The following is a 27,597-nucleotide window of genomic DNA, read 5'->3' as shown; positions in this document are numbered from 1 at the left end:
CGATGGTATGAAGGCTTGAAGGTCAACTGGGCTTTTATGGAGCTTGCCTTGATGTGCGACATAATAATGTGGTGGATCAGGTAGACAAGCGAGGCACTGTGTCCGAGGTGGCTAGTGGAAGTGTTTAACAAAGCTCTTGAAGATGTGGGGTTGAGAGATATAAAATGTGTTGGTCATAAATTTTAATTTTATCAAACGATCTGCTAATATAGTTGCTCATAGTCCTGCTAGAGCATCTTGTACTTTTTCAAATCGAGTGTTCAATAAAAGTGATGTTCCATTGAAGTATTTGACAAATTAATAAAAATTTTACATTTAAAAAAAATATTTATCTATAATCAAAAATTAAAAAATATATTTTTTTAAAAAGAAAATTTAGGTCTTATTTGAAAAAAGAAAAAAATGTCATATGATTTGGTAGTTAAAACTTAAGAGAACATACTGTAAAATTTGTAAGGGCGTTGCTGAAAATGGCGCCATGAGATGACGACGGCGATGGTACTTGGACTATGGCGATGTCCACACAACGTATCAACAAACCCTTCTTCTCTTCTCTACGCCTCCTCCTCCAACAGGTCCGTTCCTTTCTTTCTTTCTCAGCTTCACTCACTCACTCATTTTCACAAACACCTTATACGCTTTTTCCCAATGGCTTTCCTAACCATTGAAATTCCCTGATTTCGCGTAGAGGTTCTGCCACGCCGTTTCCCATCGAGGAGTTCTACCTGAAATAGCTTCAACCCCCCAAGGTTTTGTTTTTATTACACTTTTACATTATAATTTATGCTGTCATTACAATAAAAATCTATTCTTTCATTTCTTGTTTTGTTTTGTTTTTTATAATCAGAGACACACACTCAGTAGTTTTGTTATTGTTATGATTGTTTAGTGGGGTTAATGGGTACCAAAAAATCAAACAAGGTGGATTCCAGGGCCTTTGGGATACACCATAATGCTATACCTCCAGCTGCATTGACTGTATTGAGAATTTTGAGGAATGAAGGTATTCTACTCATTATTCATTCATCACTTTAATTCTACTGTTGCAAGTTTGGAATTTTTATTGTATTGTATCTTTTCAGCTGTGTTACTTGATTTTCTGTTTTAGTATATTGAGAATCGCTTGAGCTTGATCTCAATTCACAACTCTAAACAGAATAAACAGAGAAAGAAGAAAAGTGTTTCTATTTAAATAATCTGTACTAAGAGTTAATGTAAGCCTTAACAAGTTAGCTATTTATAGCTTTAGGCCTTAGACCGAGTTTATTGAGTTGTTAATGGTTAGTTAACAACTCTAACTATCTATAACTAACACTAACAGCTCTAACATGTAACTAACACTTAGTTTAGGTTCATAGCAGAATGCCAGCTAGGAATAGGATTAGGGGTCAACACAGTTAACAGATTATTATATTCATATGTGAGAAAAGCTCTACTTATACTCTTTGGTGCTTTGGTTTGATTGTAATATAACAGGATTTGATGCCTACTTAGTGGGTGGATGTGTTAGAGATTTGATCCTGAAAAGAACACCTAAAGATTTTGATGTCATTACCACTGCTAATCTTAAGCAGGTAATTCAATTTTGCACTGTTTTGAGATTTGTTATCCCCCCACTTTTTGTTGATTACTGATCTCTTATTATAGATTAGGAGTCGATTTCATAAAGCACACATTGTTGGACAACGATTCCCAATATGTATGGTGCATGTTCGAGGTTCTATAATCGAGGTTGGTTGGTTGGTGCTGCATACCCAATTATTTATTTATTTTTCAATTTTAGTATTCCTACATCTGATTCATGAAACAGGTGTCTAGTTTTGAAACAGTGGCTAAACATGCTGAGAAAAAAACAGAACCTCATTCTTCTCAAGCACCACGTGGCTTTGGGAAAAAAGACCTTACTCTCTGGAGGAACTCCTTGAAGCGAGACTATACAATAAACAGGTTTCTTCCTCTCTTTTAGTTTAGTACATATCAGAATATGGCAGCAAAGATAAAGCACTTACCTTACTATGTGAACTCTTTTACTTTAGTTTAATTTCCCTCTAACTTCTGAAATTTCTTGTGGAATTGTTGAAACAGTTTATTCTTTGACCCTTTCTCGAAGATGATCTATGATTATGCCAATGGAATGGCTGACTTGAGGTCCTTAAAAGTGAGTGTCCGTTTTTTTCTTTCTATATGTGTGTATATAATATATATATATATATATTTATATATTGGAACTTTCATTTGGTGTATAAATTAGTATCTGTTTCAACATTTGAAATGTACTAAAGAAGTGTTATTGTTGGGTATGTGAATTAGCTACGAACGTTAATCCCTGCCGATGTTTCATTCAAAGAGGACTGTGGTAGGTTTTCTCTGTCCCATGTATGCTTAGAATACTCTGACCGTTACATTTTTAACTAGGATTTTGCTTTACAAGATAAAAATTTATTTTTTCCAAATATTAATGCAGCGAGAATATTGCGTGGCTTAAGACTTGCTGCTCGACTAGGTTTTTCTTTTTCAAGTGACACAGCAACTGCAATTCGTAGTTTTTCTTCATCCTTATTGACATTATCGAAGGTACGCTTTACTAATGTCCTTTGTTGCCCCAGATTTTGTTGACCTTTTACTTTTCCTATTTTGAAATGGAAAAAAAAGCTTTACTACTCTAGTAATTTGTGGTATGTGTAAACATGTATTCAGCTTTAGTGACATTCTTTGGTTATTCAGTCCAGAATAATGATGGAGTTCAACTATATGCTCTCGTATGGTGCCGCTGAGCCTTCACTCTGTTTGCTTCAGAGGTTCAATCTGCTGAGATTTTTTCTTCCCTTTCATGTGTGTGCCACTCCTCCGCCTTTGTTGAGATTCAATATCATTCACTGGGTTTTACTTTCTATTTGAATTTGTAGCTTAATAATACTATCCTGTTTCGATTTCAGGCAGCATATCTTGAGCAGCAGGCTAGCACGAAATCTGATCAGAACTCTACAATGTTGATGGTAAGTAAGCCAGTGAAAACTTATTGAGGGAACTTATGGGTTTGCTTAGGGGAACATTTAAGAAGAAATTACCGAGTAGGGAAGAGTCATCGGTTTTAATAAAGCTAAGTTATTACTTTTTACAAAGTTTGGGTTGGTGAATTGGTCTGTAATGACTTGGATTCTTTATACACACACACACATATATATAACTTTAGCATTCAAGTTTTTTTTCTTTATGACTAATTCGATGGTCCTTTCCTAATTGCCTTTGTGCTACTTTCACATTTGGCTGTTCCAAGTTACAATCATGTTCGAGTAATTACTCTATTTCGATTCAATTTTCCCTTTGGCAGAAATTATTCTTCAATATGGATAAGGTGGTCAGCTGTGATCATCCATCTGACTGCAGGCTGTGGTAAGAAAATTGATGATCTTTTTTGCTAGATTTGAACTTTATATTCTTTACCATATCCTAGATGATTTCATCAGTAAATTTGGTTGTTGAGTTTATGTAATTTTATGTTATCATTACTTTTTATTAAACCTGAAAATTCTTACTGACTATGCTCTATATGTACGACGCCAATATTTTCAAGTTTTTCAAAGGTTATGCCTTTATGTTTACCCTTTTGACTTAATACAAACAAAATACCGGAGAATAGAGATGGAATTGGTGAAATCTTTATTGAAACCCCAGGTTGTTTGACAGCCTGGCATTTCATACGAAAAAATGTACCTTACAAATTATTCCTCACTGATCTCTAAGCCCCCATTCCCTAGTCCTATTCCTTTAACATGATAATAAACACCAGAAACTTCCTTTCCCATGTTGACCAATCATTGGCCATCCAATTCTCGGAAAACTAGGCACAAACTTAAGCTGATGAGGCACCATCTATTGTGGCTAACCCGGCAGTATTCCTATTTTCTAGTTATTTTAATATTTTTATTGAAAACAATAGTGATAATTAAGACAAAGTTTGTTAATCTTACCCTCAAAGTTCTAGGGAGCAAGTGATTTTTTATTTTATTTTTTCCCAATTCAGGAACTTAATTAACTTAGAATATAGGATAAGAATGCCATTTTAGATTACTTTCTTGCATATGCATAAGCAAAAAATTCAGATATCAATGGGAGAGGATTCGGTTAGATGTGAATATAAACGTGTACACTATCTAAAAACAAACAAAACAAGCTGACAGATATTTAGCATAAGATTATTCTTCCTGCCATATATGCATCCAAATATGATATAATAATTGGTAATTAATTGTTAAAACCATTAAATCCAATTTTCTAGGGAGAAAAAAAATTCATAGTCTGGAGGGAGGGAGGGAGGGAGCCCCCCGTATTTAGTTGTGATATTTTTATTAAAACATTAGTAATAATTAACACCAAGTTGCATGTTTGTACATATTTACAATCAAGGCTGTTTGAGATGTTAGTGCTGATTATTTTTGTGTATTTTGGTAGGGTTGGACTGTTGGCATTTCATCTCACTTTAATCAATAATCCTCAAGATGCTCTTGTAGTATTGACTTTTGCTTCTATCTTGTACCACGGAGAATGGAAAGAGGGTATTCGATTTGCAAAAGAAAATTCTGAAGTTCAGGCTAAGTTTGTCCCTGAGCTCTCAAGTTCCTTCGCTCCTAAGTTTGATGAAGAACTTGTGATGAAAGTTTCTCAGTTAGCTATTCTTGTCCAAGATTCTTTAGATATTTTAACAGAGTCAGAAAATTATCTTGAATCAGTGACCAGACACCCAACTTCCCCTTGCTCTGGTTTGGTAAGTATGTCTAGTAATTATATCAAGTTGACTGTGATTGGCTTAATTTATATAGATCTACCTATGTGCTGCTTCATGCCCCTTATCTCCTTTCCCTTCTATGATGCTTGGCAAAATCAATTAGTTTGATTATTTCGTTAACGGTAGCATGGTTCGTTTCATCAATGATATCTCATGTTAGCACAAAATATAGGTATGGCATTAAGTGTAAACGTTATCGTGGTATTATGCTCACAATGTTACATGCTTAGGCACATTTGCAATGACAGTGTCATCTTGAAATGTGTCGTCTGATCTTCTATTATAACTCCATGTATTAGGTATTTATACCAAAGAGGACAAGCAAAGATGTAGCTGAAATTTTTCAGTTGCTGGTAAAAAAGAAAGGATGTCAATCTCATGAGCAAAGAAGAAAGTGTTTTGATATTGACTATGCCTTGCTTGGGCAAGGGTATTTATGGGAGACGAGATTTGTTGTTGGCAAAGTTATTCTTGAGACAATGGGCTGTTGGCAAAGAAGAGGAGATAACGTTTCAGAGGAGAACAATTGCATGCATACAGAGATCACTGGCGACACTCGACTTTCTGATGTGATAAAGGAGCAATTGCAAGTGAAGAAGGGACAAAAACACAGTATTTCACTTTGTTCTCCTGAAATAGAACATCAGCCAGCCAAGAAACGCAATTTTGTTCCCAGTGAAGTCAGTATAAATTCCGAGCATTTCAGTACTCGATTGACAGAAGAGGTTGTTGAGATAGGGATATGCCAAGAACGAGCTAATAAACATACAAAATTCTACGAAGTAGATGAATTACCCAGGGAAGAGTTGATTTCAGTGCTAGGAAACATGTCAGACAACAGATGCGAACAACCAAATGAGAATGCAACCGAGAAAAATAAAAGCGAGGCTAATAAGAAGAAGAAGAAGAAGAAGAAGCAAACACACAAGAGCGAGAAACATTCAACGGTGATGGAGAAGAAGCACCATGTAACACAAGAAGATGAAGCGGCTGAGCAGCAGGGTGCAGTGCAAGAAAACATATCAGATGAGAGATGCCAAAAACCAGATGAGAAGGCAAATGAGAAAAAGAAAGGTGAGCTTAAGACGAAGAAGCACACACATAAGAGTGAAAGGCCTTCAACGGTGAAGGAGAAGAAGCTCCATGTAACACAAGAAGATGAAGCGGCTGAGCAACAGGGTGCAATGCAAGGAAACATATCAGACGAGAGATGCCAAAAACCAGATGAGAAAGCAATTGAGAAAAAGAAAGGTGAGCTTAAGACAAAAAAGCACACACATAAGAGTGAAAGGCCTTCAACACAAGAAGATAAAGTGGCTAAACAGCAGGGTGTGGTGAAAACCAAAGAGACCGAACATAAACAAGTAAACAAAGAAACGGGAAATCGTCGATTGCTTTCCGATATATTCAAGTAAAATTACATTTTCAGTTTGAAGTGAAACTGACAACTGATAGGTATGTTTTGGTGGTGCCTCTTTTTTCTGCTTCTATTGTCTTCCATCTTGGTTAAATGATTAACTAAATAATCATTATTTTTCACTATGCAGGTACATTTTTCAAAAAATGTAAGGTTGGTTGAGGGGTAATATGCTTCAAATTTTGCCTTGCTTTTTTCATAACAGCTTTTTTTAAATTCCTCTTAACAATTTTAAAAAGCATTAAAGTTGAATAGGTAGATAAATAGTGTTGTTTGTATGAGTAACAGTTAAAAGAAAAAGAGGACTTGAATTTAATTTAAAGTATAAATAGATATGTTGATTGGAGATGATGAGCATTAACCATAACACTATTTATTTTTTCAACAATTTTGATCTTCTTTTGAAATATGTACTGTTGGAGAAAACTTATGTTGTCATGTTTGAAAATGACAAAACAATTGAATATTTTTTTTTTCTTTAAAAAATAATTCATGTTGTTAATGTTTGGCATTAATATTTTTTTTTTGTTGTCAATGATTCAGTTGCTCAATATCATTTGCTATTATGATTTATTTTTCTTAAATGATTGGTATCTTCTGGTGCTTTAAAGAAGAAAAGAAAGTTTGTTTTGAAATTTTACTTGTTATGCTTAGTTGGATGGCATATTAAATACTTTGATATTGCTCTTTTTTTTTGTCTTTTATTTTTTTCCTTTTCAATTATGGTCAAAGGGATATTCATATTCGATATTGCCTCTAATTTTTTTTAAGGGTTTTTATCAAAAAAATCCAAAATAAGAAAAAAGAAAAAAGATGGTTTGCATTGCCTTGAAAAGGTTACAAAATAAGGAAATAAAGTTCAAATATTTCCTCTTTTTTTTCACTTTTCACCAATTCCTTTCACTTGACTTATTTTTAAAATGCAATCTACATGTACAATCTCAATTATTAGTCTTTACAATATTGTGTACTTAATATTCTAATCTTAATTAACAATAAATTTTATGCAAAAGAACACACTTTTTTCTTAAAAAACAAATTAGTTAGAGTAATTTACAAGAGATCTATATATATAAAAAAATCCCCCCCAATGAGAGACTACTGCACCCTTAACTTTTTAAAAATTGAAATTTCAATGTATTATTTTAAAAATGATTATTTTACTTATGTGCAATGTGAATAATTAATGTTACAAGTGAATGTTTAATTATTTAAAAATGGTTGTTCAAATAATAATAATAATAATAATAATAATAAAAAGGATATATTTAAAAAATGGAGCGCAAATATGAGATTTAAGTTTGAAGAAGGGATTGAATTTGAAGGGTAACCCTTAAAAAAGCAAGACAAAATTCTGACATACCCAATCATTGGATTATTAATTAATTTATTAAATTAAATAATTAATTAAGTGAATTATTTTGAAAAAGCACATGTATTACCATTATCCCTATTCCTAATATTAGTGACCGTTGTTATTAGGACATTCACACAACACAAAGCTCTATTCTCACTCACTCACTCACTCTAATCAAATCCAACGGTCATATTTCACTAGCCGTTGCATTTGAAAAAGACCCAACCTTTCTCCCCCCCTCTCTCTCTCTTCAGACATATACCCTTAGCTCCCCTATTATTTCTACTATCTGTTTCTGCAATTTCAGTGGGCTCTCTCTCCTTCTTTCTCTCTCTCTCATGCTTTTCTCTCTTCTGGGTTTGGTCTGAATCTCATTCTTCTCTAAGACCATCGAGCTAAAAAATGGTTCTTTCTGAAAACAACAATCTGATCAGACCCTCAACAAACATTCAAGGTTGGATCCTTTCCAGTGGGCTGACTTAAGATTTTGAAAAGAAAATATGTTGTCTTGCTTAGTTGTGTGTTTAATCAAAATTTTTCATTTTTTTTTCTGATCTTTCGTTGTTGAAATGTGTTGTGTGTAGAAATGGGAAGACAGAACAGGAGAGCTTTAGGAGTGATTAATCATAATTTAGTGAGAGGTCAATCTTACCCATGTGTTGTGGTTAACAAGAGAGGCTTATCAGAGTAATATTTCAAACCCCTCTTCTTCTCTCTTTCTCTTTCAAATCCCTAACTTTTTTTAGTAATAATTTGTTCTTTCTTTTGTTTTCTGGGATTAATCTGCTTTTTTTTTTTTTTTTGAAAAATTTCTTCAGTAAACAGGAGATTTGTGAAAAGAAGCAGGCAGATCTAGCTCATAGACCAATTACCAGGTTAGAGATCTGACCACTGACCTTAATTATTTTCAAATGTAGTTTTGTCTAAGTCTAACCTCAAATTATTACTTAATTCTTTAGCATGAACCAATTTGAGACATGTTTACTTACTTGGGTTGTTAAAATTATTTTGAATTAATTTGATTTAGGAGATTTGCTGCACAAATTGCTAGCACTAAACAATCATCAGCACTTGAGGTGAGTTTGAATTTACTCAGTATCTGATTTGTTTTTAAGGAAATTTGAATAATTGTCAAAAATGTTAAAAGGGTAATTGGCCTTAAACATCCAGGAAGCTAAAAACACAAGAATCTCATCAGTTTCTAACTCAAATGGGTTTGGAGAGACCATATTCATTGATGAGGAATGCAAATCTCCTCCTTCAGATCAGCCAGTGCCTATGTTCTTGGAACAAACCGAAACCGAAGAAGCACCAGCTGAAAGTGATCTTATGGTATGTTTCTATATCTCTCTCTCTTTCTACCTCTTTTAATTGATTATATTTGAATTTTAACTTGTTTGTTTTCTTCATTTTTCTTTAGGAGGAGGTTGAAATGGAAGATATAGTAGTTGAAGAAGAAGACCCAATTACAGATATTGATAGCTGTGATAGAAAGAACCCACTTGCAGTTGTAGATTATGTTGAAGATATCTATGCTTTTTATAGAAAAATGGAGGTAAATCACAATTCTCTTGTTTGAATTTGAACCTTGAAGATTGTTCAAAAGGGACAGTCATTTGACTATCTTTTATTATTGTCCAATGCTCAGGGGTTTAGCTGTGTCTCATCTGACTACTTAGGACAACAATATGACATAAATGAAAGGATGAGATCTATACTGATTGACTGGCTTATTGAGGTACTAATAAACCATTTAAGGCCAATATGACTATGTCAAAAAACCAATTTATGAAGCAATTATCATTATTATTAATCTACTTCCCCCTCCAATCAAACAGGTGCATGACAAGTTTGAACTGTTGAAAGAGACATTGTTTCTCACAGTTAATCTCATAGATAGGTTTTTAGCTAAGCAAAAAGTTGCAAGAAAGAAGCTTCAGTTGGTTGGATTGGTTGCCATGCTTTTGGCATGTAAATATGAGGAAGTTTCTGTTCCTGTTGTGGGTGATTTGATTCTTATATCAGATAAGGCTTACACAAGGAATGAAGTTCTTGAAATGGTAAATAAATTTGTCTTATCCCATCTAATTAAGATCATGTTTCAATTGTTTTCAACTTAAAAAACTTATGTAAAATTGTCTTGTCCAACTTGCAGGAGAAATTGATGCTTAACACATTGCAATTCAACATGTCAGTCCCCACGCCTTATGTCTTCATGAAAAGGTTTCTCAAGGCTGCTCAATCTGACAAAAAGGTAACTAATTGATTTCTTGTGTCGCCCAATTATAAAATTTGATTACTGTTCAATTCAATTATCTAATGTCTATAATGATATGAAAACAGCTTGAACTACTATCCTTCTTCATGATCGAGCTGTCGCTGGTAGAGTACGAGATGCTCAAGTATTCGCCATCCTTGTTAGCCGCGGCTGCAGTCTACACCGCTCAATGCACTCTTTATGGGTTCAAGCAGTGGAATAGGACCTGCGAATGGCACACAAGTTACTCAGAAGATCAGCTCCTGTTAGTGTTGTTTCTAGTCTTTATTTCAATCATTCTAGTCTTTAACTCACTCACTCACATTTTACTATTATCTTAACTTGTAACAGAGAGTGCTCGAGATTGATGGTTGGTCTCCACCAGAACGCAGCAACAGGAAAGCTAACAGGGGTTCATAGGAAGTACTGTACATCTAAGTTTGGATACACATCAAAATGTGAACCAGCAAATTTTCTGTTGCAGAAGACTCAACAACTACAATAGCAGCAGAAGAGGAGAGGAAGGCATGTATTATATTACAGCAGCAGCTACTCTACTCTTAACAATAACAACAACAGCAACAACATGACTCATGACTCATGACTACTCTATTTTACTCTACTCTACTTTACTTTCTACTCTAATATGTGCACATAATAATTCAGCATCAACAACAGCAGCAGCAGCAACCAAGGTTGCGGCCTGGGAATTCGATATATTCTAGATTTGCAGCCGGATTGGTTAGTTGGTTGGTTTGGTTGTTCATTGCTTTACAGCCATTCTTAATGTCTATGTTCCAATTGAGCATACAACAATATCTTTCTCTCTTTCTTATTATTATTACTACGATATTTTTTTCACTTTGGACTGTCTTTTAATCAATTTACTTTTATTTTTATTGTTCCCTTTGAACAATAATGCGGGCAATAATAAATACTCAACTTCATTGTTGTTTCTTCTCTTGTTTTGCCATCATCATCATCTATTTGAACTCTCTCATATTGATAGAGAGACTAAGAAATACTAACTATATTAAAATATCCATTTAGTATAAAGTGGTGGTTAGTGGACACTAGCTAGGTCATAAACGACATCTGTTCCTTTGACAAAAACGACATCAATTTGTGGTAAAAAACGACATCAATTTGTGATAACAACGACATGAATTTGTGATAAAAACGACATCAAAATTGGCTTCCTTAGTCAACCTTTTTACCTTTACCTACCAAACCAACCAACCCCATCGAAAATGATATAGTACTTGTTGCCTTGCCCTGAGTCCTTGGCACTATCACTACTTCCAAGATCTGATTTTTATATTTATTTCTTAATTTCTTTTTATATAAATTCACACTCAAAGCAACTTTGATCTTCGCCACTACGAAACAAACCCCTTCTCTCTCTCTCTCTCTCTCTCTCTCTCTCTCTCTCTGCCTTTTCAAATCTGAGAGCCGTCACCAATCACCATGGCAATGGCAACCACACCACACTCACTTCTCCTCCAAAACCCAACTCAACCTCACCACCAACTTCCCAAAACCTCAATCTTTAAACCCTTTAACGCTTTCTCTAGATTCACCATCCCCAACCGCAGAATCTCCATCTCATGCGCCGCCACCTCAACCCAAATCCAAGATCGTCCACCACTCCCAGCTCACTCCCAAGAAAGGCTTTTTAACTTCGCCGCCGGTCCAGCCATCCTACCGGAAAATGTTCTCTTAAAGGCTCAGTCAGAGCTCTACAACTACCGTGGATCTGGCATGAGTGTCATGGAAATGAGCCACAGAGGAAAAGAATTCCTTTCCATTATTCAAAAAGCCGAATCCGATCTCCGAACCCTACTCGAAATCCCAGATGAATACGCTGTCTTATTTCTCCAGGGTGGCGCAACCACTCAATTCGCCGCCATACCTTTGAATCTCTGCTCACCAAGTGACCCTGTTGATTTTCTCGTTACTGGGTCTTGGGGTGATAAGGCTATTAAGGAAGCTAAGAAGTACTGTAACCCTAATTTGATTTGGTCAGGAAAATCTGAAAAGTACACAAAGATCCCAACTTTCGAGGGTTTGGAACAAAACCCAGATGCCAAGTATTTGCATATATGCGCCAATGAGACAATTCATGGAGTTGAGTTCAAAAACTACCCAACACCACAAAACTCCACAGGCATTTTAGTTGCAGACATGTCTTCAAATTTCTGTTCAAAGCCAGTTGATGTGTCTAAGTTTGGTGTGATCTATGCTGGAGCACAGAAGAATGTTGGACCATCTGGAGTCACCATTGTAATCATAAGGAAAGATCTTATTGGTAATGCACAAGAACAGACACCAGTGATGTTGGATTACAAGATTCATGCTGAGAACAACTCACTTTACAACACTCCTCCTTGTTATGGTATTTACATGTGTGGTTTAGTGTTTGAGGATTTGTTGGAACAGGGTGGTTTGAAGGAAGTGGAGAAGAAGAATCAGAAGAAAGCTGAGATTCTTTACAATGCTATTGATGAGAGCAATGGGTTCTTCAGGTGTCCAGTGGAGAAGTCAGTGAGGTCATTGATGAATGTGCCATTCACACTTGAGAAGTCTGAGTTGGAAGGTGAGTTTGTTAAGGAGGCTGCTAAGGAGAAGATGGTTCAACTCAAGGGGCATAGATCAGTGGGAGGTATGCGTGCTTCTATTTACAATGCTATGCCTTTGGCTGGGGTTGAAAAGTTGGTTGCTTTCATGAAAGATTTTCAAGCTAAGCATGCTTGAATTGATTTGAATTGAATTGAATCATACCCCTTTTTCAGATTCTACTATTCTACTAGTACTAGAGTTTGCAGCATTTGTTTCTTCTTGATTTTGCTCTTTTTTCTTTGGAGTGGCCATGGTTTTTGTTTGAGAGTAGTTATAATAATCAAAAAAGTTTTTTAGTTCCCTAATTATGTTTATTAAGGGATGAATGAATCAATCTCTATGCACTACTGTGTTAGCTTAGCTCATTAAGGGAATCATATTCAATTTCAAATGTACTCTTTTTTATATTTGAAGGGAATCATATTCAACTATAAAGTACTACTATTCAAAATTTCCTCTGTGGTTTTTTTTTGGTGGAAAAAGGACTGGAGAAAAAGTTCCAAAAGGGAATATACTTCTTAGTCGGTATCAGAAAATATCCATTTTTATTGCTATTATTAACAAAAACATATTCTTTTAGGGTAAAATTTACAACTATTTGCTAAAAATTTACAACCATTTTTATTCTTCTTATATTATAAATGGTGGCCGACAAATTGATTAAGATTGTACGAATGGTCAACAATTCTACCACGTATATATTTATAGATATTATAGTCGACTCGACAGTACGTGTGCTTTATAACAATCCTCATCAACATGAAATGAACTTGCCACAAATAATATTAAAGGTTCACAATGAACAAGTAGTGTGAGAAGAGTGTACAAATAATGGTCAAAACATATAAGACAGTTTAATATTATACATTATGAACACAATGAAGACTATGATCGAATCTAGAGCCACTCCTCAAGTCCAAATTACTTGGGGTTTCTATACTGAGCTTAATTGGTCTGAATAGTACCCTTCATTCTATATTGGTCTTATTTCCAAACAATACTATGTCAAAATCTATAAGCATTTTTCACCTGTACTAAAAAATAATTGTCAAAAATCAAAGAATCAGCTTTACGACAGTTAATTCTCTTGGACAGTATAAATATACACACTGTCAAAAAAAATGTTCCTTCCTCCTCCCTCTAAAATTTTATGTAAGCCAATCTCTCTTTACACTTTCCTGTGGTTTTGCATAACGTTGTACCAAGACAAACAACTCTCTTCTGATGTTGATAATGAGACAGCATGCAGTGCTCCGCCTCCAAAGGCAACAAGCAGCTAACTTTGCTGCCCTGGATTGCAATAGACAAGCAACGAAAGAATTCTTTGTATCCTTTTTGCAATTATGCAAATGCAAATCTAGAGAAAAGAGAGCCAGAAGATTTTGATGAAGCATCACCCGATGGGCTTGGAACAGCATCTGCAGATGCTCGATAGGCTTGTTGACACTTTTGTATCTGCATTAGCAAATGAACACCAGTAGTAATTCAGGACATGGATAATATTGGGTTATTAAAACCTATTGTATAATTGTATTTCACATTGACTCAAATGTTGCTCATGCTATTGTAATTTCCCATATGATATCTTATAGTTTAAAAAGAAGTATGATATCTTTCATTCTCTAGAAAGAAGAACCTTACTACTACACCCCCTGTGATCAACGGATTTTCGTTCCAAATAACAAAAACTCACAATTTTGACTAATCCCATACTAAATAAATTCCACGCTTAAAACAACAGCATGTTATTATGAGATAACAATGCAATAAGTATAGTATATCACCTCTTCAGGACTAAATTGAAGAAGCATTCCAATCACTGGCAGAAGAGCCTCCACTTCACCTGTGTTTTTACAATAGAGACTATAATAAGCCTTTTCAATCTCAAAATAATGAAATATTCTTTTTAGTTGAGCACACTGTTAGGAAGAAAATGAGAGGGTATAAAACGGTTTAATTTTTAGATTCATACATCAATCATTCACCCAAATACCTGTTTCAAGAAGCTTTAGAATGACATTTTTCAAATATGTCAAATCCACCCCTTCCCTCTTCTGTGTTCGGTCCATGTTGCGAAGCTCAGCCTTCAACATGGCTTCCTGTAGTTGTTGTGTATTAAATAACAAAAATAAATTAAAACAAACATAGCAGGGGAAATAACAAAAAAGAAGTATTAAAAGAAGAAATCTACACCGATCCAGGCTTTCTGATAAGTACCTGTTGGCTATGGAGGCGATTCTCACGTTCCAGTTCTTCAATTTCTTCCTGAGTTATGACATAAATTAGAACTGCACTGCAAAAAAACTAAACGTGTGTAAATTATGATACATACTTGAAGCGCCAGAATGTGTCTCTGAGACTGTGCAAGCTCTTCTTCTCTTTGGGCTTGTTGCCTCGCCAAAATCTGTATTTTAAAAGAAAAATTGATGTCACGGAATGCACTTAATGATTTGGGAGTTAAATCTTGGAAAGGATGTAAAGAAAACAAAATTCAATAGCAAATATAGTTATTTTTTTATAACTACAAAGCATACGAAAATACATTCATACCAAAATCTGCTGTTCTGCTGCATTATTAGATGCATCCTCTTTCTGCAAGCCTGACAACACAATTTTGTAATAATACAAAATTAGAAATCACATGCTACATCCAATAATTCAATGTATAGGATAGGACTTCCTACAAGACAAGTAAACAAAAAGAAGATAAATACAACTGAGACTGTCTTCCTACCTGAGTTGTAGTTGTCAACCTGTTTCCCCAGTACATAATCAGAAGGTTAAAACATTAGAAGAGACCGAGAAATGAAAAAAAGAAAAAGAAAAACTATAATCAATAGAGGTTAGATGAATATTCTTAAAGGAGTACTTTTGGTCTTGATTCCAGAGATCGCTGAAGATTCTTGTTATCATCTGTGAGTCTAGAGATTTCATTATCCTTTTCCTCAATCATTTTATCAGCAAGATCACGAAATGAATGGTGTTCTTCCTACAGTTTAAGAATTCAGTTAATGAGAGAATAGGAAGTCATCGTTGATGTCAAAGCCATTGACAGAAGGATGTGAAGTACCTTTAGTTTTTTATACCGCAGCTTGAGATCTCCTAATTCCTTTTCTAGATCTTCTCCGGAAGATGCTTCATTTTGAACTTTCAACGCATCAAATCTTGCTGCAAAGTTATTTATCAGGTATGATTTTCAGTCAATTTTGAGCTACATGCAATTGCCCCATCCTTTTAAAAAAAATCATTTGGATTAGGATATAAATATATACATTGCCACATTTCTTCCAAGTTACGGAGGTTCCTTTCCCATGCCTCTCTGTCGGATTGATTGCGAGCATTGGCGGAATCAAGCTTCGTTTCTAAGCTCTTTATCTGCTGCTTGACATCAATAAGAGCTGACTCTCTGAGCCAAAAAAAAATGGAATTGAAAAATTGGATATGATTGCAAAATAATTCACAGGATAATATTAATAAATCTTTACCGAAGTGATGAAAGTAAAGAATATCTGAAGGCATTTCATAGACTATTAAACTCTTGAAAAAAATATACAATTTCATAACAAAAGCTTTCTTTAAGAAACTCATTAAACTAGGAAACTTGGATCAAACAAAAAACCCATTCAGCAGCTTCTCAGCAACAATTCTACCTTTCTGCAAGTTCTTTATCATGATTAGCCAGAGCTTCTTGAAGATCTTGAAGGGCTCTGTCTCTTTCAGCACAAACCAATGAAACTTCCTTTTCAGCCTCCTAAAGAATGACATAGATGTGATTATTAGCCAGAGCTGCACGTTTATTGTTTTTATTAAAAATTTAAAATACAGAAATTGAAATTAGTACAAGCATGTACTTTCAGTGCTTCCTCAAGAGCTTTGACTTGCTCGGAATCTTTACCGGCGGCTAGCTCTGCATCTTTCTTTTGCAAAAGTGTATGAGCACGGATTTTGTAAGAGGAAAAGTCAGCTTCAAGGCGTTTGATCTGCAAGGTATACACAAATTAAAAGAAGATGGAATCAGAAGATAGTTTTATATACTTTTATATGTGTAAGTAAGCTGCAAATTAAGAAAGGTTCTTAGAAAGTCAAATTTATGAACAAAAGCAAATATTCCTCAGGGCAACCAAAATTTCCATTTTCCCAAGGAAAGATTCAATGACCTAATATTGCGAAATTATGAACAATACATTAGTTAACTAGGAAAGATTGCGAGAGCATCCTGATGTCTTTGCTACGGTAAATATTATTAGTTGACAGGTTATTAATATTTTCTTGATGTTCGTGCATAAATATCTCAGGTAAACACTGAAGTTGCTTATATCAAGCACTCAGGGTCATTTCTAGATACCTCATTTTTGGCAGCTTCTAATTCAGCATCTTTTGCATTGAGCGCTTGAGTTTGTGAGGATAAATCTGATTCCAGTTGGCCTGCCCCATAAAAAAAATCAGGGATACTATTATACATATATTCATGTCAGTAGATAAAATCTAAAGAAGGGATAAATATATACTTCTCATTTTAGCTAATTCAACTTCAGCACGTATACAGTTATTCTCAGAATTTTCCAGTCTTGTTTTAAGTGCCTGAGATGTAGCTTCCCAGCTCTCCTTTTCTTTCTCCTGAAAAAGAAAAATATGCTTAAGTACAAACTCACTCTGTAATTGGTAAATGACTTGAAAGGTCAGTTCAACAATACTTTCTCCCCTTCTCATTTACTAAAACAAATCATATCTTCAAAAGTAAATGTCTTAAACCAATTTCCAACAACTCGATTAACATCAAGAAGAAGTGATCCAATATTATAAATGTAGAAAGAACTGCATCCCCAAAGTTTGTGATTCAAGGATGCCCCTGAAGTCAGTTCAAAAGGCAAGTAACCCTTAAACAGTAAAACAAAAATTACTAAGAGTAAAAGTAGGATATGAAGAATCAAATGCCAGTTCAGCAATGAACACAAAAGTGAAATTAATAAAAACTAAATAAAATTACATCCTTGAGTCCCCAATATAATTGAATGTTAAATTCATGCTCATGTTAATATTGAATGATAAAATACTCACATGCTCATGTTTCAAGTGAGCAATTTCTCCTTTGATAGTTTCCACCGAAGCTCTGAGTCGGGCTGCTTCGCCCGTTGATGCTGCATCCATTTCTGCAATCTTTGATTCCTTCTCTGCAACCAGCATCTGAAGGAAAATAATTTCACTAGTCTTGAACATGATCCAATTATTGTATAAGTTTTTAAAGTAATAAGAGAATTAACCTGTACTCCACCCTTGTAACTGAGCTTCTCATTCCAAAAATATAAAATTAAAATCCTTATGTAACTTGACATGAAATGGACATTATCCTATTTCTCACCTGAAGAGAAGAAATGGTTTCAGTTGCTTTACTTCTGTCTGATATTGCATCAGCAAGTTGGGCTTCCAAGCTTTCCAAGTTCTGAAGTTAAAAATATGCCACCATTATCGTTCATATTAATAAAAAGGCATAATAAAGATGCCTTAAGTTTAATAACCAATAGACTGATTTTTCAAATCTTTGAACCTTCTGATGTTTAGCTAAGAGTTCAGCTATTGCAGCTTGCCGCTTTTCTTCGGCAGCCTGTAGCAATCCTTGCATGTCTTCCAACATCTGAGATTAATGTGGGTTAATATATACATAATATACATACTACTACACGAGTAAAAGAACTAAGACACAAAGGGAATATAAACAAGAACTTCACGGCTCTAGGATAGTGTGAGCCCTCTATTGGTGCCTAGCAGATGGTTAAATAAAAGTGTCAACTGACAAGAAAAATCAAGCTGATAATATACAACTTTATCATGATGATGTGCTGAAATTTTTATGGCATAAACGAACTGGCCAAATTTTGCACATATTGATTGGGAAAATAAAACTTCTAATAACGAAAACTGAATAATTTGGTTCTCTAAGAGTTTAAAGTTCCATCCATGTGATAGATGGAAGGGATGAGAAAAACATCTGGTACATTAATAACGTGGAGGCAAGATGGAATTTGAACAAAGAATAGACAAAGATTGATCATACATATGATTATCGCCACTATAGATAAACATACACCAAATCATGCAAGATACCTTTAGATCCATGGAAAATGTTTCAAAAGTTCAATTTCATACCTGATCCTTCTCTAGAAGCGACTGCTGCAATGCCTCAATAGCACTCTCTTTAGGCTGTAATGAATGTCGCAATTCTTCAATATTGTCCCGGAGTCTAGATGTCAACAACATAGTTATAGTTGGCAGATAAGTGAAGTGGCACGTACAATATGAAGAAACTTTTATAGAATTTAATTCAAATGCTCACTATTCGATCACTATTCTTATGCTCTAATCTAAATAGTCCAGTGGAGGCAAATGGAAACAGCAGATCCCTCAAAATACGCACACAATCTCTCCTTGTTCTTATTCTTTATCGTTGTGTTTAAGCATACATCGAAAAGAAGTTAAGTAGATACTTACTTATTGTTTGTGCTTCTTAATTGTTGCCTATCTGCATCCATTGCTTTCAATGCTTCATTTGCTTGTTGTCTTGTACGCTCCAGATCCTGCTGCAATGTCGCTTGTTGAGATAATGCTCGCTCGGCCGATTCATTTGCCTCCCGAAACCGTGCTTCAAGATCATCCTTTTCCTGAAAATTACAATCCCCAAAGACATTCAAATTTAAATTCTGCATAAATATCCCAATATGAACTCTACAAACAAGATTGTAGTTACAACAAGTGTGATTAAAGTTGAAAGCTTTAAATTTCTAATCTCTAAAAAAATTTGCTTCAGTCACAGTCGTGAACTAATGGAAATTGTTTAAACTTTGTAAAAATGATTTACCTTTTGAACATCTTGAATACGCTGTTTGGCTCTTTTGTGAAGACGGTTAAATTTGGAGTCAAGATCAGCATATTTATCGTCACGTTCTTTAATTTCTTGATCAAACTTCTGTTGAGCTGTGAAAAAATCGAAAAGAGTGCTAAAGATTCAGATTGGATTAAGAATTAGTGCAAATGTAGCATCTCTCACATCAAAAAACCCAAAGAAAGAAAGAAAGAAAATCAGACCTTGAGTAAGCTTTAGAGAGAGTTCTAGGGCTTTAGCATCAGCCTCCGAGTGAGCCACTTGAAGATGCTTCAAAGCCTCTTCTGCGGCCACACGAGTAAGTCTCTCTTCCGAAAGCTGAGCATTCAAAGATTCGATGGTTTCCTGAAGCTGTACAATAGCTTGTCCATCGTTCTCGGAAGTAATAAATTGAGAATCTTCAGCAAAGCCTCGGAACTGAGACTTGAGATATTCATTCTGAAATCCTAGTTCAAAGACAGTCTGTACAAGGTGATCGTGATCTTGATCGCGATCGTTAGCAGTAGCATCGAGTCCATTTCCATTACCATTACCAATAGAGGACAGCAAGGTTGTGTTTTTGAGAGAGGTATGGTGGAGCTGTTCAGCCATGGGTACGGAAGCTTCTTCTTCTTCTACTGCCGATTCCATTGAGATTGAATTCAAAACTTCTCTCTCTTTGGAATCGAATCAAATCAATTTGGGTGTGAGCTGAAGATGATGAAGAAGAAAGATCTCTTTTTCTATTGTGTGCTGAGCTGAGATCTCTGTTTCAAATGGATCTAACCTCTCAAAACGATAAGGAGTAATATTAAAACGACGTCGTTATTGACAATAGTATTAGTAATAGATTTTGACTATAAAAACGACAATTTCTTCTTTGTCGTTCCTTTCTAGCTTTCATTCCAACTAGTGTTGTTGTAAACACGTGTCGTGACATAAATATGAGTTGTTTCATACAAAATTACGGGTCGTGTGTGATGTAGTGTTGAAATATGACTCTTGTCGTGTCATGTTAAGATTTATATCGTGCTTTACTTAAGCAAATCCACTCTCTTACATAAGTTTAAATTCGGGTTTTATTTTTTCACATCCTATTTTACAATTAATGAAATAATTACTGAAGTATTTTTTTAAAACTTCAATTATTTTTATATAAATTTTACATAAAAAAATCATTACAATTGTTTTTTTTTATTATTATTTTTTCAACCTTTGAGAATAAATTATTCTTGATTGGGTGTTTACTGTTTATGACACTAACCCAACCACCAGTTCACTACAAACAATTAAACTAAATGAAATCAATTTATGATAAAACACTTCACACTATATCAAAATACAACTTGATTTTTGATTTTGTGTGATAAAGTAGCTTTCTCTTTCTAAAACTAGGTTCAAGGTAATTACAGTTGGATTTTTAATAATACATATCATATGCATCATCAACTCAAATTTCTTTACATTTTGATATGGGATCCTTACATTAATATATATATATTATTGCTTTCCAAAGTGAAATCTCACACAATCAGGTTACTTGGAAAGAAAGAAAGGTAATAATTAAATATAAAGATTAGGGCTCTTAAGATGGAATGATAATTATAAGAGACAGACTTATAGTTAATTTCTCTCTAATTAAGCAAGAGACTCAAAAAAACATGGTATCTTGCTTCTTAACAAGCCCTCACTTTCTCACTCTCACTTAATCCTATACTTTGTTTTACACACACACAAATATAAATAACAAAGTGTAATAACCCATCAATATGATATTGAATGAAAACCACTAAAGAACAACACGAGAATAATCCACCATTTCATGATGCCATGAACTCAATTGCCCCCACAACCAAATCATCTATTGCTCCTGAAAAGAAAAAGAAAGAAAATGATATGAAATGAAGGGTAAGTCTATAGTACTAACTCCTAAAAAGTTATTTAGAACCACTTGCAAGTTTTATAAAATTTTGAATATTATAAGATGTAAAAAATGAAGTTCAAATATTTTGTTTTTTCATGTACATGTGGTAAAGCAACCATTTAAACTTTATTTTCAGTACAATAATATAACGTCCCTACTTCAAGCTTTTATTGGGTTTTCCCCCACGACTTTATAGTTCTTATGTACGGGTACGTCACTCTAGCTGTTTCCTAGACTGACAGCTGGTCCTACAGACCAATACGAGTGTTTCCAGCGTACTTTGTCTTCACTAGCATGCTTCTTAGTTCCAAACTTCTTAGGAGGTCATTTATATCCTAAAATTACCTCAAGTCAAGCACGTTTAATTGTGAAATTTTTTCGTGATAGACAACTAAAAAACAAGATGCATCTTGTTGATATAAGTAGTACCAATCAATCAATTTAAGTTTTTTTTAACTGTGTGTAGTCTCATACCAACACCGTCTCAAAATTATCATACTTGACCTTTCTCAAATAATGTGAGATTGCACAACATACCTGGTATTTCTCTTACGAATCACAGGACTATTAACTGTCACATGTATAAACTATTCAACTTTTTTTAGAAAATTTACAAGTTGTCAAAGAAAGACTAACAAATTCTCCTAAATGCTTAAATAGATAAAAGGTATACCGAGACACTCCAAAACTTTTTTTTTTGGGAGTGTACTCCAAATTTTTCCTGAAATTAATACATATTTATACATTAAAAACTTCTTCACACTTTCTAACCTGCACATTTTGAATCCCCAACAGACAACTGCTGCATGTGTCAAATGAAATCTTTGGTAACATCTGCATTTGTCACATAACAACAATACAATATTAAAATGAAATTACCAAACTAAAATGACCATTCATTCATTAACTGCTCTTCACATTACATACCATGTTTCATACTTAAACAAGGGTCTTGCTCATCTACATATCCAATCACCTTTGCTGGCATTCCTGCAACAATACTTGGGGAGCCAAGGAAATGAAAGATTACTTTATAAAAACCCAAACACAACCAATGAAGACGCCTATCAATCTCGGCTATTAGTACTCTTTACCTGTGTGGAGGAACATCCTTCAACACAAGAGAACCAGCAGCTATCATAGAACCATGACCAATCTTTATGTTGCCAAGAATTGTCACACTTGCTCCAATAAGGACACCCTCCCCAACTTTTGGATGCCGATCTCCAACTTCTTTCCCTGTTCCCCCTAGCGTTACAGCCTGCGAAATATCAAAAAGACTCTTAAACATGCCATAGCCACAAAAACGATTAAATAGGATTTTTAGCTAACCTACTGTAATTTGAGAGTCTAGACAAAATATAATTGCACAGATAGTACTCTAACGATAAAATCTAGGGTTGTGAATTTGTAATTTTAGAGTTAATGTTTGAATATTTAAAATCATTATACTTGGTTCCAACTAAAGTTAGTTAGGGGAAATGCAGCGATCAGGGGAAATTTGCAATTATTTTCATAGTTCAAGAGATTCTTTACCAAAAAATAATTCAGAAGCAAATACTACATAGGTCATAGTTCGAGGAGTACAATTACTATTCATTCAACAGAAAAAGAAACCTCAAAGCTTTTCAGATAAAGCCATAAATCTGGTTTCAGCCATAACCACATAAATTCTCACTTATCTTTTTAAGGCTACATTTCAAAGTCTCAAAGTCAATAGAAAAAAGATGCAATTTTGACTGAAAATGATGATGATTATTCAGTCCAGCTTATGTCTTAACATGTCACCAAACGAGGATATTGTGAGAAAATAAAGGTAAAAAGTTCACTATAACTTCAATCAGTTTCCTTTCAAATAGGGAAAAGACCAATGCATTTGACATAAACATAAGTTATGACAACTAGTACTAGAAAAGGAACAAGACAGAAATCGAGTTACCTGCATCATAGACACCCTATTTCCAACAACAGCAGTTTCGCCTATAACAACTCCCGTCCCATGATCCAACAGTATTCCCTCACCAATTATTGCAGCTATTGATATGACAAAAGGGAGAAAATTTTGATAAAGGTTAGTACTACAAAAGGCGTTTACTTTCTCAGCTAAAACCGAAATTTACTGCTGCCATCAATCGCCCTCATCTTGAAACGAATCATAACAGAAAACCATCATAGGATGTTATGAATGATGTGAAATACAAATGAAGTTACCTGGGTGTATGTCAACTCCGAAAACCTCACTTATTCTACTTTGCAGTGCCAATGCTAATACTTTCCGTCCTTGACTCCACAAGGCGTGAGCTACTCGATGAACTTGCAAAGAATGGTATCCCTGAATGCATTATAGAATGATTCACAAGTTAAAGCTCAAGCATAATTTGTAAGCCAGCCTAAACCAAATCAAGAATCATGAAGAACAACAACAGAGAAAATCGATAACAATGATAGAAACATGGTAATCCATCGATGAAAGTTACTAATAGACACCATATTAACAATTCAAGTAACTCAAATAGACATTAACGATGTTAAGTGTCAAATTGGCTGGTTATGAACTTTGTGTGTCGATTTTCGAGATCATTTCACTCTTGTTACTTGACGAAGTGAACACTATTTAGGCAGTATATTGACATTTTTAGCAGTAAGGTATATTTGATGAGAGTTCATTGAATACTTTTCATAGAGAATTTCAATAAGCTCAATAGAGAAGTTTGAGTGGGATGCTCAAGACTATGTAGATCTTCATTGACATGTATTACAATAATAGAAAAACATATAAGAAGGAAGCTTTTAACTTGGTTTTTCTTAGTAATTGACATTTACTTGATGATCTTAGTGAAGTACACTACAAAAATTGAATCCAACTATTAAAACTTGGTAAACACAAAAAAAGCAAACCAACTTTCAATCCTAGAACAGAAGAGAATAATACCTTGAGATATAACAGTGCTGAACAATATGACAAACAAGAAGGATCCCTGTCCATAAATGCCTAAAAAAGAAGGTTGAAAGAAGCTATCAACACAAGAAAAACTTAATAGTTTGTATACATGTATCTATATATACAAATACAATCTTTGTAATTGTAATAAACACCATCAAAGTTTTACCTGCACATCAAGACGAATTGAGCGTTGAATGGTCTTACTATGTGTCATTACATCATAAAATATGTCCATAAGCTGAGTTGCCAAAAGAGTTGGATTTTGGAGTCGATTTGCAAGAACAAAACCAAGTGCTTGCTCTAAACAATCATGGGAAAGTATGCTTGCATACAAGAAACTACTCAAAATTGGTTCACTTTCTGCCTGCAACAAACAACATTGTCAAGATCTCTCAAAAGCTTCAACTTTACATGATTTCATAAAATTCCCAGAAAACTTGAAGAGAAAGAAATAGAAAAAAAATTGTCTTGGCCTCTAATCCCAAAAGAACATGACTTTACATAATATCACAGAAATCCCAGAAAATTTGAAGTGAAAAGAAATAATTTTGACAAATAAAAGAAGGTTTATTCCTTTTTTTAAGAGAATTAGATAGATACCACTAGCTTTGCCTCTTGTCTGATGGCATCCCAAATGGGGTCTTGAGGGGAATTAGAAAGGTGTGAGAGTTGTTCCAATTGAGAGTGATTAGACTTGGAAATCCCCAATGCATAAACGGGGAAAACCTTGTCTAATCTTTTGGGAGTAGATGATGAGTTGGTGGTAGTGGTGGTGGAATCCATGAAGCTTTGTTTGTCATCTTCTGAGAGCATTTTAGAGATAGAGACACCCCAACACCTCTCTTTGCTGAGACAGGCCATTAGAATGGCTCTGCTCTTCTATGCTCTGCTCAGTTGTTTGTTAAGAGAGGGCCAAGTCTTTTTATAACACTAGAAAAGGTTTCGGCTTTTGGTTTTTGGTTTCTGAGAGATTTTAGAGTGAGTTTGTGTACAGTTGACAACTCTGCAATTGCATGCTTTTGCTAAAATCAAGATGACATGTGTGTCTAAAAATGTGACATTATAGATAAAGATGCTTTTTTTTTTCCTGCACTTTTCAAATGAATTAAGAAAGAAAAACCCCATAATTCTATAATTATGTAATGTAATTCATATACATATGCGGTTGATAATAGAAGCTGAAGAAGTTGGTAATAATGGAGTTTGATACTACTACTTGTACTTATTCGAAAAGACATATAGTTAATTAATTATAAAATGTCATTTTTAAAAAGTGTTAAGCATTGCTCAATATCGATGCCTTTATTCAAATGGGGTGGTTTATTCCAAGTTTCATAAACAATTTCAATGGTTATTATATAGTGGCATGACATGAATTAATATGATGAATGATATGACTCTCTTATGTTACTTGTTAAAATTGATTTATCTATTGTTTTATAATGAAACTACAAAGTAAAGGTGTTTGTAGTTTTCAAGTCATTATAGTAATTAGCTTTTATAAAACCAAAAACTTAATTGATTAAACACACATAGAATTGAATCATCAAAAGTGGTGAAAAGGGATAGTAGAGTTACTTAAGTAGAGTACTTAGTTTATATAAATATGTAATAATTATCATGTAATTGGCTGTATTATATGGAACGTGTGAGAGTGGTTTTGATAACAAAGGAATGAATGTGGTCCAAGTAGACGACTAGAAACATTCTCTCAAATAATAATATTATGAATGAATGAACCATATGCTTTGCTTTCCAATCATTATTGATTTGATCCCTCAAAACAAAAAGTATTTGTATTTATTTTACAGTTATTGAAATGATCAAAATAATATATAAAATAAAAGTAGTAAGAGAATAAGTGGTCAAGCATATATCAAAGTCTGACTCACTTTTTCTTGTCTTAATTTGCTTTGGCCTTATGACAAGTGAACTACTAAACAAATAAAGACAAAAGCAACAGAAAGAAAGAAAGAAAGAAAAGAGGAGAGATAATGATTATGTGTTCAAAGTTGTAATCTTATGTAAGGTAGGCTTATTGTATTCTATTACTATTTGTGTTTTAAAAGTGTAACAAACATTTACATTTACTTTTGTAATCAATTAACAAAAAAATAACATCAAAACAATAATAAAAAACAACATACACATAACAAAAAATCAACAGCAAATTAACAAGAGTACAACACAAAAAGACCGCATTTTCTGTAAATAAAATAATAAAAATATTTAAAATTTTGTACAACCGTATTTTTATAATTTTTTTTTATTGTTTTGATGTATTTGTGAAATAATCTCTTAAAAAATTATTGTAAATTACAATTTTTTCCTAAAAAACCGTAAAAGTGGAATTTAACTTTTACAAGATAACTTAACAGGGGGATAAGTTAAAAAATACTATTTTTTTGTATCCATTAATCAAAAACTCTTATATTATATTTTATTAAAATATACCCCTTTTTTTAGTAGATTGTCCATTATACCCCCACTCTCTATTTAAGTCTAGCATATAATTTACATTAACCTAAGGGATCTAATAGGGACATTATCTATAAAAGTGGATATATCTTGAAGAATATAAAAATAAAGGTAAAAATTAAATTAAATAAAATAAAGTGGGTATACTATGTAATTTCCTCCTTAACAGGGCAGGCCCGAGATTTTATGGCCCATTAGGGCCCATTAAAATTTAATTATGGCTCATAGACTTGTTAGTTTTTTTTTGTTTTGAACTTATAACTTTTAAAGTCAAAATTAAGTACATAATTGATTCAATTAGATCAGTATTATAATGTTTGGTAAGCCTAGCAAACTAGAGCTTATAAATTTGAGAAATGAGCACGGCAAGTGGTGGCATGATGTTATTGGTGCAATTCAATATTATGTCTCACATATTTGATTTAATAAATAAATAAATATAGAATAGTGTTAGTTATTCACAAGTGACACATCGTATTGAGTTAGGGATGTACACGGGGCGGGGAATTGGCAGGGAGTGCTCTTCCGTCCCCATCCCAATTATTAAACAAAAATTAATTAATAATTATAATTAAAATTAATTTTAAAATAAATTATGAAAACAAAATATATTAATTAATAAAATGAAATGAGGTTAGTATGTGGTTACAGTAATTTATTAATTATTTTTAATTCATTTCTAAATTAATTATAACTCTTCAATAATAATCCAATAGTTAAACTAATGTAACCATTCTTGCAAAAAAAAAATAAAAAATAATGTAACTATTATTTTTATTTTTGACTTTGGAGGAGGAAAGGAGAATTCAAACTTGGATCTCCTCATTATGAGGAGTAATTTAAATCTTCCAAAATATTTTCTTTTAAATTTTTTATCTCTTTAACGAGTTTAGTAATAAGGATAACAATCTTATTGTTTTGATAGAGAGAAGAACATATGATTAGGTTTTCAGGGATTT

General features: G+C 33.8%; 5 protein-coding genes across 7 annotated transcripts; 3 read left to right on the top strand and 2 right to left on the bottom strand.

Annotated features, from left to right (window-relative positions):
* The first annotated feature begins 392 nt into the window (after positions 1-392).
* On the top strand, positions 393-6,735 carry LOC115702617 (uncharacterized). Its single transcript, XM_061106644.1, has 15 exons — positions 393-575; positions 689-749; positions 890-1,003; positions 1,477-1,574; positions 1,648-1,731; positions 1,811-1,947; positions 2,086-2,158; positions 2,311-2,356; positions 2,465-2,574; positions 2,725-2,832; positions 2,937-2,996; positions 3,332-3,393; positions 4,453-4,765; positions 5,086-6,241; positions 6,334-6,735. Exons 1-14 carry the CDS (start codon positions 510-512, stop codon positions 6,199-6,201), a joined length of 2,448 nt encoding a protein of 815 aa, XP_060962627.1. The 5' UTR covers positions 393-509; the 3' UTR covers positions 6,202-6,241; positions 6,334-6,735.
* A 962-nt stretch (positions 6,736-7,697) lies between these two features.
* LOC115702619 (G2/mitotic-specific cyclin-2) lies at positions 7,698-10,774 on the top strand. Its single transcript, XM_030630041.2, has 11 exons — positions 7,698-8,014; positions 8,145-8,247; positions 8,379-8,435; positions 8,588-8,636; positions 8,731-8,892; positions 8,981-9,115; positions 9,209-9,298; positions 9,399-9,620; positions 9,716-9,814; positions 9,904-10,082; positions 10,169-10,774. The coding sequence occupies exons 1-11, from the start codon at positions 7,963-7,965 to the stop codon at positions 10,320-10,322; spliced, it is 1,302 nt and encodes a 433-aa protein (XP_030485901.1). The 5' UTR covers positions 7,698-7,962; the 3' UTR covers positions 10,323-10,774.
* Positions 10,775-11,171: 397 nt separating this feature from the next.
* Positions 11,172-20,094, bottom strand: LOC115702618 (protein GRIP). Its single transcript, XM_030630040.2, has 21 exons — positions 19,517-20,094; positions 19,290-19,405; positions 18,923-19,092; positions 18,581-18,674; positions 17,982-18,068; positions 17,796-17,876; positions 17,495-17,620; positions 16,945-17,053; positions 16,782-16,861; positions 16,288-16,416; positions 16,087-16,187; positions 15,709-15,842; positions 15,507-15,604; positions 15,306-15,425; positions 15,171-15,189; positions 14,987-15,036; positions 14,769-14,840; positions 14,654-14,701; positions 14,430-14,535; positions 14,221-14,279; positions 11,172-13,891 (listed from the first exon to the last, which is right to left on the bottom strand). Exons 1-21 carry the CDS (start codon positions 19,941-19,943, stop codon positions 13,778-13,780), a joined length of 2,340 nt encoding a protein of 779 aa, XP_030485900.2. The 5' UTR covers positions 19,944-20,094; the 3' UTR covers positions 11,172-13,777.
* Positions 11,285-12,887, top strand: LOC115702620 (phosphoserine aminotransferase 2, chloroplastic). The gene has a single exon (XM_030630042.2). The coding sequence runs from the start codon at positions 11,285-11,287 to the stop codon at positions 12,569-12,571; it is 1,287 nt and encodes a 428-aa protein (XP_030485902.1). The 3' UTR covers positions 12,572-12,887.
* Positions 20,095-20,828: 734 nt separating the features above from the next.
* Positions 20,829-25,322, bottom strand: LOC115702624 (serine acetyltransferase 2). 3 transcript variants are annotated; one of them, XR_009685252.1, is made up of 9 exons: positions 24,761-25,255; positions 24,327-24,524; positions 24,149-24,208; positions 23,428-23,548; positions 23,156-23,250; positions 22,311-22,477; positions 22,144-22,206; positions 21,988-22,050; positions 20,829-21,162 (listed from the first exon to the last, which is right to left on the bottom strand). XR_009685252.1 is itself a non-coding variant. In XM_030630045.2 (9 exons), exons 1-8 carry the CDS (start codon positions 25,019-25,021, stop codon positions 22,028-22,030), a joined length of 999 nt encoding a protein of 332 aa, XP_030485905.2. In that variant the 5' UTR covers positions 25,022-25,322; the 3' UTR covers positions 20,829-21,162; positions 21,988-22,027. The 3 variants fall into 3 exon arrangements, 2 of the variants coding, with proteins under 2 accessions (XP_030485905.2, XP_060962745.1); XM_030630045.2 differs by having other exon boundaries at positions 22,144-22,217; positions 24,761-25,322; XM_061106762.1 differs by having other exon boundaries at positions 20,829-22,050; positions 22,144-22,217.
* Positions 25,323-27,597: the final 2,275 nt, after the last annotated feature.

Source organism: Cannabis sativa, chromosome X (genome assembly GCF_029168945.1).
Source record: "Cannabis sativa cultivar Pink pepper isolate KNU-18-1 chromosome X, ASM2916894v1, whole genome shotgun sequence".
In the NCBI taxonomy this organism is placed as follows: domain Eukaryota; kingdom Viridiplantae; phylum Streptophyta; class Magnoliopsida; order Rosales; family Cannabaceae; genus Cannabis; species Cannabis sativa.
The sequence above is the reverse complement of the archived record's forward strand: the minus strand, read 5'-3'. Positions and strand labels throughout refer to the sequence as shown.

Bases quoted from the DNA above. Each gene is read 5' to 3' on its own strand.
- LOC115702620 (XM_030630042.2), top strand. From the start codon at position 11,285: ATGGCAATGGCAACCACACCACACTCACTTCTCCTCCAAAACCCAACT.
- LOC115702619 (XM_030630041.2), top strand. From the start codon at position 7,963: ATGGTTCTTTCTGAAAACAACAATCTGATCAGACCCTCAACAAACATT. The intron at 9,621-9,715 runs GTAAATAAATTT...TCCAACTTGCAG, and splicing joins GGAATGAAGTTCTTGAAATG to GAGAAATTGATGCTTAACAC. The intron at 9,815-9,903 runs GTAACTAATTGA...ATATGAAAACAG, and splicing joins CTGCTCAATCTGACAAAAAG to CTTGAACTACTATCCTTCTT.
- LOC115702618 (XM_030630040.2), bottom strand. From the start codon at position 19,943: ATGGAATCGGCAGTAGAAGAAGAAGAAGCTTCCGTACCCATGGCTGAA. The intron at 15,843-16,086 runs GTAGAATTGTTG...TTTTTGGCTCAG, and splicing joins GATAAAGAACTTGCAGAAAG to AGAGTCAGCTCTTATTGATG. The intron at 15,605-15,708 runs GTATATATTTAT...ATAACTTTGCAG, and splicing joins CTTGGAAGAAATGTGGCAAT to CAAGATTTGATGCGTTGAAA.
- LOC115702624 (XM_030630045.2), bottom strand. From the start codon at position 25,021: ATGGCCTGTCTCAGCAAAGAGAGGTGTTGGGGTGTCTCTATCTCTAAA. The intron at 23,549-24,148 runs GTATTATTCTCT...TAATGCATTCAG, and splicing joins CAGCACTGTTATATCTCAAG to GGATACCATTCTTTGCAAGT. The intron at 22,051-22,143 runs GTATGTAATGTG...TGACAAATGCAG, and splicing joins TTGTTTAAGTATGAAACATG to ATGTTACCAAAGATTTCATT.
- LOC115702617 (XM_061106644.1), top strand. From the start codon at position 510: ATGGCGATGTCCACACAACGTATCAACAAACCCTTCTTCTCTTCTCTA. The intron at 750-889 runs GTTTTGTTTTTA...ATGATTGTTTAG, and splicing joins AATAGCTTCAACCCCCCAAG to TGGGGTTAATGGGTACCAAA. The intron at 2,357-2,464 runs GTAGGTTTTCTC...ATATTAATGCAG, and splicing joins TTCATTCAAAGAGGACTGTG to CGAGAATATTGCGTGGCTTA.